This window comes from Aureococcus anophagefferens, assembly GCF_000186865.1.
Source record: "Aureococcus anophagefferens unplaced genomic scaffold AURANscaffold_5, whole genome shotgun sequence".
Lineage (NCBI taxonomy): Eukaryota > Pelagophyceae > Pelagomonadales > Pelagomonadaceae > Aureococcus > Aureococcus anophagefferens.
The window spans coordinates 2,174,720-2,191,297 of record NW_008705565.1 but is presented as its reverse complement, the minus strand read 5'-3'; the positions used below and the strand labels follow the sequence as shown (position 1 = coordinate 2,191,297).

The 16,578-nt window shown below is 71.5% G+C and overlaps 3 protein-coding genes across 3 annotated transcripts in view; 1 reads left to right on the top strand and 2 right to left on the bottom strand.

Moving 5' to 3' along the window:
* AURANDRAFT_62765 (hypothetical protein) overlaps positions 1 to 1,754 on the bottom strand; it is a gene marked incomplete at both ends in the record, with an annotated part of 3,770 nt that extends 2,016 nt beyond the window's left edge. Inside the window, one exon of the mRNA XM_009036745.1 lies at positions 364 to 1,754. Coding sequence (XP_009034993.1) covers positions 364 to 1,754 — 1,391 coding nt within the window. The remainder of the gene's footprint in view (positions 1 to 363) is intronic.
* A 1,887-nt stretch (positions 1,755 to 3,641) lies between these two features.
* On the top strand, positions 3,642 to 5,024 carry AURANDRAFT_10610 (hypothetical protein; the record flags this gene model as incomplete). The annotated part of the gene is made up of 1 exon (XM_009036896.1): positions 3,642 to 5,024. A coding segment is annotated over one exon (1,383 nt), but the record flags the coding sequence as incomplete, so codon positions are not given.
* Positions 5,025 to 15,430: 10,406 nt separating this feature from the next.
* Positions 15,431 to 16,414, bottom strand: AURANDRAFT_22798 (hypothetical protein; the record flags this gene model as incomplete). The annotated part of the gene is made up of 1 exon (XM_009036744.1): positions 15,431 to 16,414. The coding sequence occupies one exon, from the start codon at positions 16,412 to 16,414 to the stop codon at positions 15,431 to 15,433; it is 984 nt and encodes a 327-aa protein (XP_009034992.1).
* Positions 16,415 to 16,578: the final 164 nt, after the last annotated feature.

Genomic DNA, 16,578 nt, shown 5'->3' with positions numbered 1-16,578 from the left:
CAGCGCGACGCCGCTGCCCCACGCCAACGGCCTCGCCAAGCCGCCGCGGCGCCTACCGCGGGCCGAGCAAAACTCGCGCCCGCCGCCGATCGAGGTAACACTACGATTCGTTGCTCGACAAGCGGCAGCGCTTGCGTTGGTTGAACATGGGGAGCTCCCCCCGTGCATCGCGAGGCCACGCGTGAGCCTTCGGCGAGGCGCGTCCGCCGTGCGCCATCCCCAGCGCGGCGGGCCTCTGAGGCCTACTCTGCTCGCCAAGGGCCACGAAGAGGCCAAAGCCACGCTCGCGCGCCTCGAGGCCCACGAGGCTCGTGAACGAGGCGCCTGACCCCGAGAGCCGCGATCTAAACGCGCCAGTGTTACCCCGCCTCCCCCGGCCGCGAGGACCCCATCTCCTGGGGCTTCTCGCCGTGGTCGTCGTCGTGGCCGGGCGGCCCGCGGTCGTCGGGATCCCGTTCCTCGGGCGCCGCGTGCTTGTGCGCCGCGGCGTCGGCGCCGGGCGTTGGCGCGCCCGACGGCGGCGGGAAGACGTGGCCCTCGGCGTCGCAGTGGGGCCAGGTAAAATCGTCGTAGACGTAGGGGAGCGCGTAGGCCCGCGGGTCGCCCATGGCGTGGAGCTCGCCGTTCGTGACGAACGCCGGGTCGCCGTCGACGGCGACGGCCCAGGGCGCGACGTCCCAGGGGTGGTGGCCCTTGCAGTCCGACGCGCCGATGCCGTCGTAGTCCGTGATGCAGTACTTCGTGGGCCCGTCGGGCGCCTCCCAGCCCGGGCTCGAGAAGGGCTTGACGATGCGCTTGTACTGGAGCAGCCGGTCGAGCGTCGGGTGGATGGGCCAGAAGGAGGGGTCCACGGGCGAGTTCGCGCCCATCTGCTCGCCCGGCGTGAAGGGCGTCGTGCAGATGAGCTCGAGGAACTGGCCCCAGAGGTCCACGGGCAGCCGCGCCACCCACGCGCCGAACAGGTTCTCGCCCATGTCGCCCGTCAAGGCGAACTTCCGGAAGCTGCCCAGCGACACGGGGTCGTCGCAGATCATGTGGCACAGGGCCTGGGGCGTGTCGTCGGAGCAGGCCTGGGGGTACTCCACCAGACCGTAGCGCCACATCGTCTTCGGGAACGCGACGGTCCGCTGCTTCACGGAGCCCAAGATTTTGGCGACGTTCGACGCCTCGAGGTCGTCGCTGGACGAATTCCCGTGGAGCGCGGCCATGGCCATGTCGCCGCAGTGCGTGTAGCCGCCGATCATGAAGTGGACGGGCCCGTGGGGCGCGTACGCGGCGGCCCAGACCCACTCGTACAAGGAGTCGACGGCGAACGTGAGCTCGTGGTGGACCTTGCAGGACGGCCAGGCCGTGTCGATGGGCGACGCCTCCGTCGTGAGGCTCCCCTCGAGCCAGCCGTAGGACGCGCCGCAGAAGCTGTGGGCCCGCAGGAGGAAGGGGTCCTTGTTCACGTTCCACGGGCTCCGGAGGTAGCCGTAGGGCGACTTGACGCGCGCGCCCGCGGCCGCCTTGGCGATGGGCGCGTAGGCGAAGCGGCCCGTCTCCACCGTGCGGTACTTGCCCGAGGCCGTGCCGAAGAAGTCGTCGCCCCAGACGTCGAGGGACCACAACGTCGCCAGGCGGTCCTCGGCCTCGTTCGCCAGATGGTGGTCCTCCGTGTAGTCCCAGTAGGGCACGGACGCCGCCGGCGCGACGACCTGGAGCGCCGCCTCGAAGGCTAAGGTCAGCGCGTTGTGGGACGCCACGAAGCCCATGCCGTCGTGGAGCGCGTCGTTGCCGCGGTCGCCTGTGTGGATTCCAACCACTGGTTTGGGGGGTCCCCGCCAAACTTCAGAACGCTCTAGCTCGATCACATCGAAGTCGATTCGGCTGATTTTTGGACGAAGCGATGGCTCTCATCGAGTTCTCGAAGCACAGCGCATGTGCTCGTGGCAAAACAGTCGCATGCGCGCACATTGAACTCGGGTTGAAGATTTGAGTTCCACGCGGGCGGTCGCCCGCGAGCTCGAGGTGAACCGCGACGAAGTCGTCCAGCGACGCGTAGCCGCCGCCGTAGAGCCGCCGCCCCCGCGCCGTCGGCACGGCCATGAGCGTCTTGAAGGCGTCGAAGTAGAGCTCCCGGTCCGCGGGGTTCAACTTGCGGAGCGACCGCCGGACGTAGACGCACGCGACGGCGACGGACGCCGCCGCCTCCGCGAGGTTCGCGTCGCAGTCGCCGTAGGGGAGGGCCACGTCGACGACGTAGCGCCCGACGGCGTCGAAGAGGACGGTCCAGGCGCCGTCGACGAGCTCGACGGCGGGGCCCGGCGCGCCGCGCTCCGTCGACACGGACCACGTCGCCCTCGAAAGGTCGGCCGACGCGCCGTCGTCCGCGGCGGCCGTCGACAGGGTCGTCAGGCGGTGGGGCTCGACGAGGACGCTGTCGGCGAAGGACGGGTACCAACTATCGCCCGCCGTCCGCGACCCGTACTCGTTCGTGAAGACGATGGGCGTCAAAACGCCGCGCAGGGCGCCGTCGGCCGGCGGGGCCGCGGCGAGCGACAGGAATACGCTCGGGGCGTTGTACCCGATGAGACAGACGCCTAGAATCGACAGGGGCACGAACCCGCCGAGGAGGCCCCGCCACCGGGCGACGCGGTCTTGGTCCACCATCGCGCCCGACGTGCGTCAAAGCCAAAACGCTCGCAAAAAACCTGCCACAGGCGCAGCGGCAGACGCATCCACCGGCGCCGTCCAGGCGCGCGCCGCCACCCAAGATGGGTCGCCACAGCTCTTCGACCCTCCCGGTGAGCCCGCTCGCGGCGCTCATCGGCATCGCGACGCTCACCTGGATGGCCGTCGTGATGACGACGCCCGCCGAGCTCGCGACGGACCGCCAGGCGCTGCGCGGCCTCCGCGAGGCGCGCAACGGCACGCGCGAGATGGAGAAGCTGCGCAAGGCCATGGCGCAGCTCCACGAGGGCATCGACGCGGCGGCGCAGCGGCCGGCGGCGCCCGCCGCGCCGCCGCCGCCGCCGGCCGCCGCGGCGGCGCCCGCGGCGACGTGCGACTTCCGCGCGGACGTCGACATCTCGGGCGACGGCGTCGGCGAGGGCCCCTTCGAGGACTCGAGCCGGGAGGCCTGCTGCGCGCTCTGCGCCGAGCGGTCCTGGTGCATGGGCGCCGTGCTCAGCGGCGCCGAGGACGAGCCGCCGCGCGCGTGCTGGCTCAAGGCTGACGCGACGCGGACGACGTCCAAGCCCGGCGTCGTCGCCTGCGTGCCCCGGGCCCGGGCCGCGCCGCCACCCTTGGAGGCGCCGGCGAGCACGGCGACCTGCGAGTTCGCGGCCGGGTTGGACGTCGCGGGCCAGGACCTCCGCGACGGGCCCGCGCTCGTCGGCGCGACGGAGGCGACGTGCTGCGAGGCCTGCCGCGCGGACGCGGGCTGCGTCGCCGCCGTCCTGAGCGCGCCCGGCGACGACCCGCCGCGCGCGTGCTGGCTCAAGCGGTCCGCGGAGCCCGCCGCGGCGAAAGACGGCGTCGCGCTCTGCCGGCCGCTCCCGCGGCGGACGCCCGCGCCTCCGCCGCCGCCGGCCGTCGCGGAGGTCCGCCTGCGGGCCGGCGCGCCGGACGCGCCGACGGACGCCGCGGAGCTCGCGCGGCGCCGCGCGGCGATCGCCGCGGCCGTGAAGCACGCGTGGCAGGGCTACCGCGACCGCGCGTTTGGCCGCGACTCCGTGGCCCCCGTGAGCGGCCGCGCCGTCGGCAGCGGCTTCGACATGGCCGTGACCTTGGTGGACTCGCTGGACACGCTGTGGATCGTCGGGCTCAAGGAGGAATTCAAGGAGGCGCGCGACTTCGTCGCGACGGAGGCGTTCGGGAAGAAGCTGCGGAGCCCGCCGAGCTCCGCGTCCATCTTCGAGACGACGATCCGCGTGCTCGGCGGGCTGCTGGGGGCCTACGAGGTGAGCCGCGACAAGATCTTCGTGACGCGCGCGCTGGACATCGGCAACGTCATCCACGGCAAGCTCGACAAGCGATCGGGCGTCTGCCCGCCGAGCTTCGGCGCGCGGTCCGGCGGCGGCTGCCCGAGCCTCGCCCACGCGGGCACGACGCAGCTGGAGCTCATCTACCTCGCCCGCGTGTCCGGCGACCCCAAGTTCCTCAAGACCGCGCGCCTCTTCTACGACCACATCAAGCGCGCCGCGCGCCTCGAGCCGGGCCTCTACGCGCAGTGCGTCGGCGCGTCGTCGGGCAAGATCACGCTCGGCGCCGAGGCCGACTCGTTCTACGAGTACCTGCCCAAGGTCTGGCTCCTCCAGGGCGGCGCGGACCGGCGCGCGACGCGGACGAAGAGCGCCGAGCCCCTCGACTTCGAGGACGCGTGGCAGATGTACAACGACGCCCTCGACGGCATGGAGCAGCGCCTCACGTCCCGCGGCGACGACGGCCTGCTCTACCTGGACAACCTGAACTGGCGCGGCGGGTCCGCGTTCTCGCGCGAGTCGGCGATGGAGCACCTCCAGTGCTTCGTGCCCGGCTGGGTCGCTTTAGGCGCCGCCTACCAGGACGACCCGGCGCGCGCGGCGAGGCACCTCGCCCTCGCCGACGAGCTCGCGACGACGTGCTTCGCGATGTACGACAAGCAGCCGACGAAGATCGGGCCCGAACGCGTGAAGCGGAAGCGCATGGACCTGAGCGCGACGGACACGAAGGAGTACATCCTCCGGCCCGAGGCCGCCGAGGGCTGGTGGTACCTGTCCATCCTGCCGGGCCTGGACCACATGCGGGACAAGTACCGCGCGTGGTCCTGGCAGTCGTTCCAGGCCATCGACGACCTGCTCCGCGCGCCCTTCGGCCACGCGTCCATGCGCGACGTCTCCAAGCCCAGGGCGTCGGCGAGCGCGAACCGCCTCGACCGCATGGAGTCGTTCTGGATCGCCGAGACGCTCAAGTACTTCTACCTCATCCAGGAGGAGACGCCGTCCTTCCCGCTCGACGCGTACGTCTTCAACACGGAGGCCCACCCCTTCTCCATCCACACGTTCAAACGCGCGCACGTTTTCTTAGCGGCTCCCGCTCGAGGACCGCGACGGCGACCGGCTCCGCCGGCTCCCGCGGCTCGAGCTCCGGGACCGGCTCGAGTAGGACCGGGACCGCGGGCTCGGCGACCGGCTGCTCTTCGACGACGACCGCGAGTAGCGGCGGTAGCGCCGCGCGGGCGGGCTCCGCGACCGCCGCGGCGGCGACGGCCGCCGGCCGGCGAAGCGGCGCGGCGGCGACCGGCGGCCGCCGGGCGCGCCGCGCGGCGGCGGCGGCGGGTGCACGCGGCGCTCCGGCGACCGGCGGCCGCCGCGGGGCGAGGGCGACCGCCGGCGGCCCCGGCGCGGCGGGCTCGGCGACCGCGACCGGCCCCGGCCGGGCCGGTCGTAGCCCCGGCCCGCGCCGGTCGGTCGCGGCGGCGGCTCGTCGCCGCGGCCGGGCCGGTCGTAGCCCCGCGACGGCGACCGCCGCCGGCCGGGCGACCGCCGCGGTGGCCGGTCCCGCACGGACACGGCCCGGGGCACCATCGCGCCGCCGCGCGGCGGCCGCGGGCCGCCGCGCGGCGACGGCGACCGCGACGACCGGCTCGGCGACCGGTCGCGCTCGGGCGTCACGACGCGCACGGCGACGCCGGCGCCGTCGATGACGCCGCCGTCGAGCGAGTCGAGCGCCGCCCGCGCGCCGCCGCGCGCCGCGAACTCGACGATGGCGTAGCCCTTGCTCAGGCCCACGGTCTCGTCGACGGCCAGCGACACGGAGGCGAGCTCGCCGAAGCAGGCGAAGATCTCCTCGAGGTGCGCCTCCGTGACGTTGCGCGTGAGGCCCGAGACGTGGAGCAGGTTCGATTCGTCCATGATGAACGCGGCAGCGATCGCGCTGAGCTCGATCGGCTTTTTGATCGGCGATTGCAAGCATTTTGCCGCAAGCGCAAGCGCCTGCATCGCGGGCCAAGGGCGGCCAGAGAAAGTGGTCTACGGCGTCCGCCGCACAGAGCGCCGCCATGTACATCGACGTGCGGGACCACCTGCGCAACAGCATCCAGGTGACGTTCAGCCTCGACAGCACCTTCGGCGACGTGCGCAACGCCGTCAACTGCTGCCTGCCCCCGGGCTTCGTCGTCACGGAGTTCGAGCTCGTGCCGGCGCCCTTCGCGCACTACATCGAGGACGACCCGGAGTGCTTCAAGGGCCCCGCGGACGAGTGGTACATCGTCGACGTCTTCTTCGACGACATCGCCGCCGGGCTGGAGCGCTGCGAGAAGGACGAGACCGTCGAGAACCTCGTCGTGTGCCTGCGGCTCGTGTCCATCGCGCCCCTGGGCCCGCCGCACCGCGTCGGCGTGCTCTTCCCCGGCGAGCGGGACCTCGACGCCGCGGCCGTCGAGGCGCTCCTGTCCAAGCCCGAGGGCGAGCACGCGCTGCGGCTGCTCAACGCGGCGGCCGAGGTCCGGGGCTACGACCTCCGCAAAGCCTTCGCGTCCGGCGCCAAGAGCGACGCGCGCGCGAAGCGCGACGCGACGATCGTCATGTCGCTGGCGACGGTCGAGATGCGCATGAAGCTCCGGGGCGACGGCGAGCTCAAGAGCCAGATGCCCGCGTGGGCGCACACGCCGCTGCTGCCGAGCGAGGTCATGGGCGTCGCGGGCTTCGGCGTCGCCGGCGAGTGCGCGGCGCTCGTCTTCGCCGGCGCGCTCACGCTCGAGGAGGCCTTCGAGCTCGGCGACGCGCGCGCCGAGGCGCTCGCGGGCCAGGCGACGCCCGCCAAGGCCGCGTCCGTCGTCGGCTACGCGGACCGCGCGGCCGTCGACGCGGCCCTCGAGGCCGCGAGCGCGCGCGGCGGCGGCACCGTCGCCGTGTCGCACGACCTCTTCGACGGCGCGTTGGTCGTCGCCGGCGACGCCGCGGCCGTCGACGCGTTCGTCGCGACGGACATCGCCGGCGCGACGGTCAAGCCCGCGGACGCGCACCGCGGCGCGCAGACGGCGCTCGCCGCGGGGCCGCCGTCCGACGACTACGCCTACGCGCTCGGCACGCGGGCGACGGGCGGCGAGCTCCGCTACCCGCTCTACTGCGCGTGCGGCGTCCCGGCCAAGTACGACGACCTCCCCGCGGCGCTCCCGCAGCTCGGCGCGTCGCTCGAGTCGCCCGTCGACTGGCGGGGCGCCGTGGGCCTCATGCTCGGGGACGAGATCACCCACTTCGTCGACGCGGGCGGCACGACGCAGCTCAAGTCCTTCATGATGAAGCTCTCGCCCCAGGCCGCCCTCCTCATGACCTAGAAGGCCGCTCCTAACCGATTTTTTCGCGCCGCCTTACGGCTTGGACGGCGAGCCCTTGAGCTTGGCCATGAGCATGTTGGCCACGAGCGACGTCCGCGCGTCCGAGTCGCCGCTCTCGAGCGCGAAGATGCGCCCCCGCGCCTCGATGGCGTCGGAGCTGATGCTCGGGATGGTGCCGTCGGCGTGCCTCGCGATGGTCGTGAAGAGCTCGACCATGACGACGACGAAGTCGGAGAACTTGAGCACCGCGCGCGCCCGCGCGTCCTTCGTCTCGTGCTTCTCCCGGACCTCGGAGAGCTCGTCGAAGATCTGCAGGCTGTACTTGTAGTAGCCCACGGCGCCCGGCTGCGCGTCGAGGCACCGCCGCAGGCCCGCCGCGAAGAGCCGCTTCGCGCCCTCGAGCGTGATCCAGCCCGTGATGATGCGGGATTGCGCGTTGAGCAGCGCCGCTTCGAAGGAGCCCTTGGGCGGGTCCCTGGAGATCAGGAGCGCCGCGCACTGGTCCAGCTTCGGCCGCGAGCCGCGGATGAGGTCGCAGAGGTGCTCCGACGCGTCCTGCGTGAGGTGCGGGTTCGTCGCGCTGTCCTCGCCGACGCGGCAGGCCCGCGCGAAGAGGAGGATCCACGCGTGGCCCGTCGCCTCGTCGGCGTTGAGCCCGTCGCCGGACTGGACGTCGGCGACGACGCGGATGAGGGACACGACGAAGGCGCGGAAGGTCTTGAAGAACTTCTGCGACTTGCCGAACTTGAGCTGCAGGAACTGGACGACGAAGGCGGACATGGTCCGCCGGTCCTTGCCGTTGCTCTCGTCGACGGCGTTGGCGTCGATCTTCGCCGCGTAGATCTCGACGACCATCTCGCACGTCGCGCGGACGGACATGGCCGCGGCGAAGTTGAGCTTCGGCTGCCACGTCGTGATGAGGTCGCCCCAGGCCGTCGGCGTCCGCGGCCGGAGCTTGAACTTGGGCTTGCTCTTGAGCTTGACGGCCTTGGGCTTGGCGTCGCCGGGCGGCGGCGCGCGGCCCGCGCACGCCACCGTCGCGCCGACGGCGATGGAGTCGTCGAGCGCGGCCGCGGCCTCCGCGGCCGTGTCGGGCGACGGCGCGACCATGGCGAGGCGGTCGCGCGCGACGCCCGTCTCCAGGCCGTCGGCGAACTCGACGTCGTAGAGGGCGCCGTCGAAGGCGACGACGACGCCCGCCGCCGCCTTTGCCGCCTTCGCGGGCGACGCCGCGGGCGCGTCCGCGGCCTCCTGCTTCTTGCCCTTCTTCTTCGGCGCCTTGCTCGCGTTCGACGCGCGCGGGCTCGCGGCCTTGGGCTTCGGCGGCGCGGACTTGCGGCTATTCTTCCCGCGGACGACCTTCTGGAGCGACGCCGCCGCGCCGTCCTCCGACAGCCGGCCGCTGCCGTCGCGGTCGACGTCCGCGGAGAACGCGTCGACGGCGTCCTGGACGCGGCGCGCCAGGATCTCCTTGACCTTGACCGGGTCGTAGTAGCCCTCCTCGAACTCCGCGGCGACGAGGTAGTCGACCTGTGTGGAAATCAACCGCTGGTTTGCGACGTCCCGACCAAACTTTGAAATTCTCTCGCTCGGTCACATCGAAGTCGATTTGGCTGGTTTTTGGACGAATCGATTGCTCTCGTCAAGTCATCGAAGCACGGCCGAAGAGGTTGGTCCGAACCGTTCGATTACGCGCACATTGAAGTCGTGTTGAAGATTTGGAATCCACGCGGTCGTCGACGGCGAGGCGGTGGTCGTAGCGCGCGCGCTTCTTCGCGTCGACGCGTTTTTTGGTGTCGGCGTCGAGCTCCGTGGCCGCGCCGTCCTCGGCGTCGTCGTCGTCGTCGCCGCCGTCGTGCCACGACTCCTTGTCGCAGAGCGCCATGGCCGCGCGCGGCATCGCCGCCTCGACCCGGACCTCGACGAGCAGGCCCTTCTTCTTCGCCGTCGTCGCGGTGGCGGACACGCCGTGCTCGTCGACCTCGAGCCTGCGCGCGACGGCCCGCTCGAGGGCCGCCTTGTGGGCCTTGGTGAAGGCCGCGGCCGTCGAGAAGCACGCGAGCGTGAGCTCGAGGTCGACGCAGAGCGACGCCACCGACAGCTCGCGGCCGAGGTAGGACTCGTAGACGATCTTGAAGGACGTCGCGAGGAAGTCGCGGTACTCCGCCGCGTCGACGCCCGCGGTCCAGACGTCCGCGACCTGGAAGACGGCGTTCTTGAACTCGAGCTCGTCGACGACGCCGTCGCCCGCCGAGTCCTGCTTCCAGTCCTGGTCGAGCATGGCCAGGGCCTCGGGCGAGTCGTGGTCGAAGTCGTCGTCGTCGTCCTCCTCCGCCTCCGCGTGGTCCCGCAGGATCTTGAGCAGGTCGCTGTGGAACGCGCCGTACTCGACCTCGGACAGCACGCCGTCGCCGCCGTCGCCGCCGACGTCGTGGACGGACTTGGTCTTGCACCACCAGCGGTGGAGCTCCTCGATGACCTCCGGGTCCTCGCGGATCGCCTGGCGCTGGTGGAGCGCGTCGTCGCTGTAGAGCGCGAGGTCGCCCTGGTTCGTCGGGTGCTTGCGCTGCTTCTCCGTGAGCGCGTCGAATTTCGCGCGCGCGGCCTCGGCGGCCTGGCGGATGCCCGCGAAGCGCTTCTCGCGCAGGGCGCTGAGCTCCTCGGGCGACCAGTGCCGCTCCTGGTCCCGGTGCACCGCGGCCACCAGCAGGTGCGTGTGGCAGAGCAGGCGGTGCTTGAGCCAGCCGCCGCGGACGTCGCCGAGGTCCTCGAGGACCTTGAGCGCCTCCAGGTCCTCGACCGCGTCGTCGGAGCCCTTCTCCGGCTTGAGCAGCTGCGCGCCGCCGCGGGGCTTCTCCTCGGGCTTCGGCGCGGCGGCCCTGCCGCGGAAGGACCGGGCCGCGACGACGCGCAGCGACGACGTCGACGACGCCTTCTCCGCCGTGCGCGTCTCCTCGGCGTCGGCCTCGGTCGCCGCCTTCTTCAGGGACGCGCGGAACTTGCCGATGGCCTTGAGGTGCGCGCTCCCGCCCGGCGACGCCTCCGCCTTCTTCTCCTGGGAGATGGCGCTGCCCATGAGGAACGGAAAGGAGCAGCGCGCGCGCGCAAGCGCTCGCGAGGACGAAGGGCAGCTCTGCGCCGCGCCGGCGGGCCCTGAACGCGCGCTCGGGCAGCTCGACGCGGCTCGACGGCCGAGAACCGTCTCACATCACCATGCTTCCTGTCGAAACGGCGCCTCAAGTTGTTGCAGTTCAACAAAGGGTCAATCAGGCGAGCTTTAGGGGTCGGTCGAGGCCTGCCTCCGCACCAGGCATGGAGAGCGCTATCAAGGCCGTCCTCGGAAACGCGGGCGACGGCTGGAAGCCGAACAAGTTGCGCAAGAAGACGTTCGCGAAGCTCGGCGACACGGACCTTACGTGGAGCGACTTCAAGGACTGCCTCGAGAAGCTCGTGCGCGCGGGCGCGGTGGTCGAGCTCGGCGACCTCGTGCGCCTCCGCGACGCGCCGCCGACGCGCGCGCCGCCGCCGGAAGTCGCCGCGCCGGCGCCGGCGAAGCGCAAGGCCGAGCCCGCGCCGGACGCCGACGCCGCGGAGAAGCGGCGCAAGAAGGACGCGGCCGTGGCGAAAAAGGCCGAGCAGGCCGGCTCCTGCTCCGCGGAGATGTCCATCCCCGCCGGCTTCGTGCCCTTCCTCTTGCGCAAGCAGTCGACGAAGCTGAAGAACATCGAGACGAACAGCAAGACGCACATCCAGATCAGCAAGCGCGGCGACGAGGGCGCGGCGCGCACGCTGACGATCACCGGGGAGTCGGAGGCGCGGCTCAAGACGGCCAAGGTCCTGCTCGGCGGCATGCTCAAGTCCTTCGACCGCCGCGCGCACCCGGACCAGGCCCAGGCCGGCGACCGCGGCAAGGGCGACCGGCCCGCGGGCCGCGGCAAGGGCAAGGGCGGCGGCCGGGGCCGGGGGCGGGGCAAAGGGCGGGGCAAGGGACGAGGCTCGTAAGCTCCTGTGACGCTCGTTTCTATGATTCAGCATGCAGTTATGGCACACACACAAGGGGTACGGTGGAGTGGCTGCACAGGGGTCGTCGTGGTATCGTGACGGGGCCGATGCTCGATGCTCGGCGGCGCTCAGAGGATCGCGGCGAGAGCGACGACCGCGGCCGCGGCGGCGAGGCGCGCGCCGGCCGAAGCGCCGTCGGACTCGGTCTCGGTCTCGTCCGCGACGACGCCGACGTCCTCCGCCTCCTCCGCCGCGTGGTCGTCGTGGTCGTGGTCGTGGCCGTGGTCCTCGCACGCGCACGCCGGCGCGTCGCCGACGTAGTCCGCGTGCCACATCGACACGCCCATCGCCGAGGCCCACGGAGTCTCCCAGATCATGTAGTACGTCGTGCCCTCGACGACGTGCTCGTGCGACTTGTGGTCGGGGCTCGCGGCCATGGCCTCGGCCTCCGTGCAGTACCTGGTAGGGGGGGGGGGGTCGATCATCTCGTATCGTCGGCGTCGGACGGGTCTGCGGTTGGCGCGCGGAATCGCGGGTTCGTGTCGGAGGCGTCGAACGGAAACGCGTCCGCGTCCGCAAAAAGCGACGAAAGGGGGTGTTTGCGTAGGCTCCAGAGGCTCGATCCGCGGCTACCGAGCTCTGGGGGCGGCTTCGTAAAAGGCATGCGCTGGACACTGCGCAATGCAGCGGATAGGCGCCGCCTTCGGTGCATCCCTGGGCTCCAGTGCCGTCACGGGAATTCTTCCCACCGATATCGGTGAAGTGCGCCGCTTGGGCTTGGGTCAGCGCGAGAAAAGCAATTAGTTTATGCATGGTTGGTATTGCGCAGGCAGCTACCGAACTTCGTCTTCCGCAGTTTTTGGCGCAAACGTGACCGGATATCGGCAGAGCATTGTATTGCTCGAGCATCAAACCGCTCAGAGCTCCGGATAAGTCTGATTTGAATGCGGACAATAGATTTGAGTTTGTGAAAATTCACACGACTGAAACGGGCCTCGGATGTATGCGCTGCGTTCCGAGTGCAGCACACAGCAGGACACTACAGTTCGCCAGGTCTAAGGTACTAGACGACGCGGTGCTTCTTCCTCACCCGCGCTGCGCGCTCGGCGACGCGCGCGCTCGAAACTTCCTTCGCGAGCCGGAGGTGGCGCGGCACATGACCGGCGACAGCGACTTAGGGCAAGGTTCTGCTACATCACAAATGTTAAACCGTATTCACACTGCTATCGCTACGTGGAGTGCTGAAGCGCCTGGCCTGGGCAAAAATAGGGGGCCCTGCACAACGGTGCGTGCCGCGGTCCCCGGCCACGTCCCCGGCCCGTGCCCGGGCCGTGCCCGGGGCCCCGTGCCGGGCCCGTGCCGGGCCTCCCCGGCCCGTGCCCGGCCCGTGCCCGGGGCCCGTGCCGAGTGCCGGGCCCGTGCCGGGCCGCGTGGCCCGTGCCCGGCCCGTGCCCGGGGGCCCGTGCCGAGTGCCGTGCCGCGTGCCGGGCCCGTGCCGGGCCGCGTGCCCGGAGCGCATTTACCGTGCCGGAACCCCCGTGCCCGCCGTCCCCGGCCCCCGTCCCGGGGCCGGACCGTCGTGCAGGGGCCCGTAAAAATCACCCTAATAAAAGTTTACTGCCACAAAAAATCCAGTGGAGGTGAGACGCCGCGCGCGCGTGTGCCGATAGGCACCGCCGCCCGAAGAATCTCCCGCGAGCTTCGTTTACACGCTCTGCGCCCCCCTGACCAGCACGATGATGCGAACGTTTAGCGGAGGGGGCCTCCTCGGCGAGACCAGAACTACGGGGACGGAGGACGAAGCCGTCGACGTCGTCGTGCGCGTCGCGAGGCTCGTCCACTGCAGCCGCGTCGGCCCGCGGGTCTGGGCCCGCGTGACCTGCGTCGCCGCCGGCGAAAAGCGGGAGGCCGTCCTCGGCCCCGCGGACGTGCGCGAGAACGCGTTCGCGGAGCGCGGCGCCGCGCCGCGTGGAAAGCGAACCGACTTCAATACGCACGAATTCTACCGTCCTTCAACGCATCTCCGTGGATGAGAGAAACGCACCCGGCCACAACGACGTCGATTTCGAGAGTTTTCAAGTTTTCCCGAACGCAGGCGCCGCGTGGCCGGCGGACGCGGCCGCGACGTTCCGCGCGCCGTCGCGCCGCGACGTCGCCGTGGCCGTCGGCCTGCTCAGCGGCGACGCGCTCGAGACCGCGACGGTCGTCGGCGAGCTGCGCCTGCCCCGCGTCGGCTACGACGACGAGTACCGCCCGCTCGCGGGCTCCTACGGCGGCGCGCTGTGTGGAAATCAACCACTGGTTTGGGGGGTCCCCACCAAACTTCAGAACTCTCTATCTCGATCAAATCGAAGTCGATTCGGCTGATTTTTGGACGAATCGATGGCTCTCATCGAGTTCTCGAAGCACAACCGAAGATTCCGGCGCAATCCGTTCAATTACGCTCACATTGAAGTCTGGTTGAATATTTGATTTCCACACAGGCGGCGCGCTGCGCTGCGGCGCGACGATCCGTTCCGCCGGCGCCCAAGACCCCGCGCCCTGCCGGCGGCGGTTCCTCCGCTACGAGTCGCGCGCGGGCGCGTCCGCCGACGAGTGCCGCGAGGCGCGGCGGTTGATGGACTGGGACGCGTCCGGCGGCGCGCCCGCGCGCCGCGCCGCGCTCGCGTGGCGGGGCTTCCCGGCGACGGCGCGCGCGGGCGTCTACGCCGACGAGGCCCGCCGGCGGCGCGGCACGTCCCCGAAGGGCGGGTCGCTGTCGACGTTCCTCGCGCGGACGGTCCCGCGGCCGACGTCGCCCGCGCCAGAAGAGGAGGCGAGCCTCGAGCGCTGGGCGGGCGCCGTCGACGACCTACTGCGCGCGCGGCCGCGGCCGGGCACGACGCTCGAGCCGCGGAGCCTCGACGCGCCCGGGGTCTCCGATCTCGCGCGGGCCACGCGCCTCGACGGGCTGGTCGTCGCGCTCGTGAGCCGCCTGCCCCTCGAGACGTCGGGCCGCCGCGGCGAGACGCTCCGCTGCGTCGTCGACGCCGTCGCCGACTGGTGCGCGGCCGACGACGACGCCGTCGAGCTCGGCGCGGCGCTCGCGCCGGCCTTCGAACGCGCGGAGCCGGGCGGCGGCGCGCTGCCCCTGGGCCTCGGCGCCGCGCGCGTCGACGTCTTCCTCGCCGCGGCGCTGGCCTTCGCGCCGCCGCACGCGCGCGTCCGCGTCGTCGACGTCGCGCTCTGCGGGCCCCCGGGCGCCCTCGCGGCCGTCGCCGACGCCTTCTACGCGACGGTGGACGTCGGCGGCGCGGACCGGCGCGACGTCCTGTGGGCCGTCGCCGACGGCGCGGCGACGTTCCACGACGCGGACGCGGCGCTCGAGGCCGCGGCGGAGGCCCACGCGGACCGCGCCGTCGACGCGGCGGCGCCCGACGACGCCTCGAGCAGCAGCGACGACGGCGCGCCGTTGGACTACGACGCGGTCGACACGACGATGGACATCGAGAAGATCAGGGCCGCAAAAAGCTCCTTTCCCAATTTCGAAGGCTCCGATCTCGGCCGGTTTCCACTCGTTTCGGCTGATTTTTGGACGAGCGATCATCTCTCGGAACGTTCTCGAAGCGTAGATGCTTATTCTGGAACGCGCGCACACGGGACACTCAAGTTGAAGCGACGTTGAATCACAGGAGAAGATGATCGCGGACGCGAAGCGCAAGTGCCACATCCAGGACCACCCGCGGACGCCGCGGCCGCCGACGCCGCCCGCGCCGCCGGCGAAGAAGGCCGCGTCGCCGCTCGGCGCGAAGATCGCGAACTTCTTCCACCGGCCCGCGCGGGCCCGGTCCGCGCCGGACCGCGTCGCGGCGGCCGCCGCCGACGACGAGCCGCCGCGGCGCCGCTCCGAGAGCGACGCGGCGGGCGGCGGGGAAGGCCGCCGCGACGCCGCCGCCGCGGCCGCCGACGCGGGCGCGGCGCTCCGGGAGCGCGGCGAGCTCCTCGAGGGCCTGGAGGGCAAGGCCGGCGACCTGGCCGACGCCGCGCGCGAGTACCGCGAGCACGCGCGCCGCGAGCGCCGGCGCGTCGAGGAGCAGCGGAACAAGCGCTGGTCCCTCTTCGGGGGGCGGAAGTAAGCGGGACGTGTTACTAGTACTTGGACGTGCCGCGCTCGTAGGACGGGCAGAGGCCGCTGGCCTTGACGGCCGCCCAGCCCGCGTCGAGGCTCGCGACGACGCCGTCGTCGAGGGGCCCGCCGCCGAGCCCGGCGAGGTTGTCCTCGAGGTGGGCGACCTTGGACGCGCCGATGATGATGCCGTCCCCCGGAGCGAGCTTCGAGTGGTGACTCATCCAGCGCAGCGCCGCGTGGACCGGCGGCGTCGCGGACGCGTCGCAGGCCGCCTGGAAGGCGTCGACGGCGGCGAGCTGGACGTCCTGGAGGTAGCGCTCCCGGTACATCGTGTTGTCCTTGCGGAAGCGCGAGCCGTCGTCGAGGTCCGCGAGGGACGCGCGCGTGTGCTTGCAGGCGAGCAACCCGCCGCAGAGCGGATTGTAGGCGTAGAATCGCATGCCGAGCGCGCGGAGGCACGGCAGCAGCTCGCGCTCGACGTCGCGCGTCAACCCGTTGTACATGCCCTGGTACACGCTGGGCTTGACGAAGCCCTTCGCCGCGCAGAGGTGGTAGATGTGGGCGACCTCCCAGGCGGCGAAGTTGGACAGCCCGAGCTCCTCGAACGCGCCGGCCTTGTGGAGCGCGTCCACGGCCTCGAGTGTCTCGAGGATCGGCGTCGCGCCGTCGGGGTTGTGCAGGTAGTAGATCTGCACCGGCGCGCCGCGCAGCGCCGCGCGGCTCGACTTCATCTGCCTTTCGACGGACGCCGCGTCGAGGCTCTTGTCGTATCCCTGGAACGCGTTCGCCTTCGTCGACGTCTTGAGGCGTTGCAACGCGGGCTCCTCGTCGAAGATGGCGCCGATGCACGACTCCGTCTCTCCCGACATGTACATGCGCGCCGTGTCGATCTCGACGTGGCCCGCGCCCAGGAAGGTCCGCAGCATAGTCGCCGCATCCCGCGGCGAGGTTTGCCCCGCGAAGGTCATGGTGCCGAGCACGACTCGGAGCGCCGAGTCGAGCATGGTGCCGTGCGAGCAGCCGCGCGAGGCGTCGAGCGCGATGGTGCAGGACCCTCAGCTGGCGGTTCAAGTCTGAATCAAGACGCCTTTCAAGCAGTGTTCAATATAGGTTCAACCAGATACCGTGCACGCCGACTTGCGCACCTCTGCCCGCGCTCCGGCGCCAC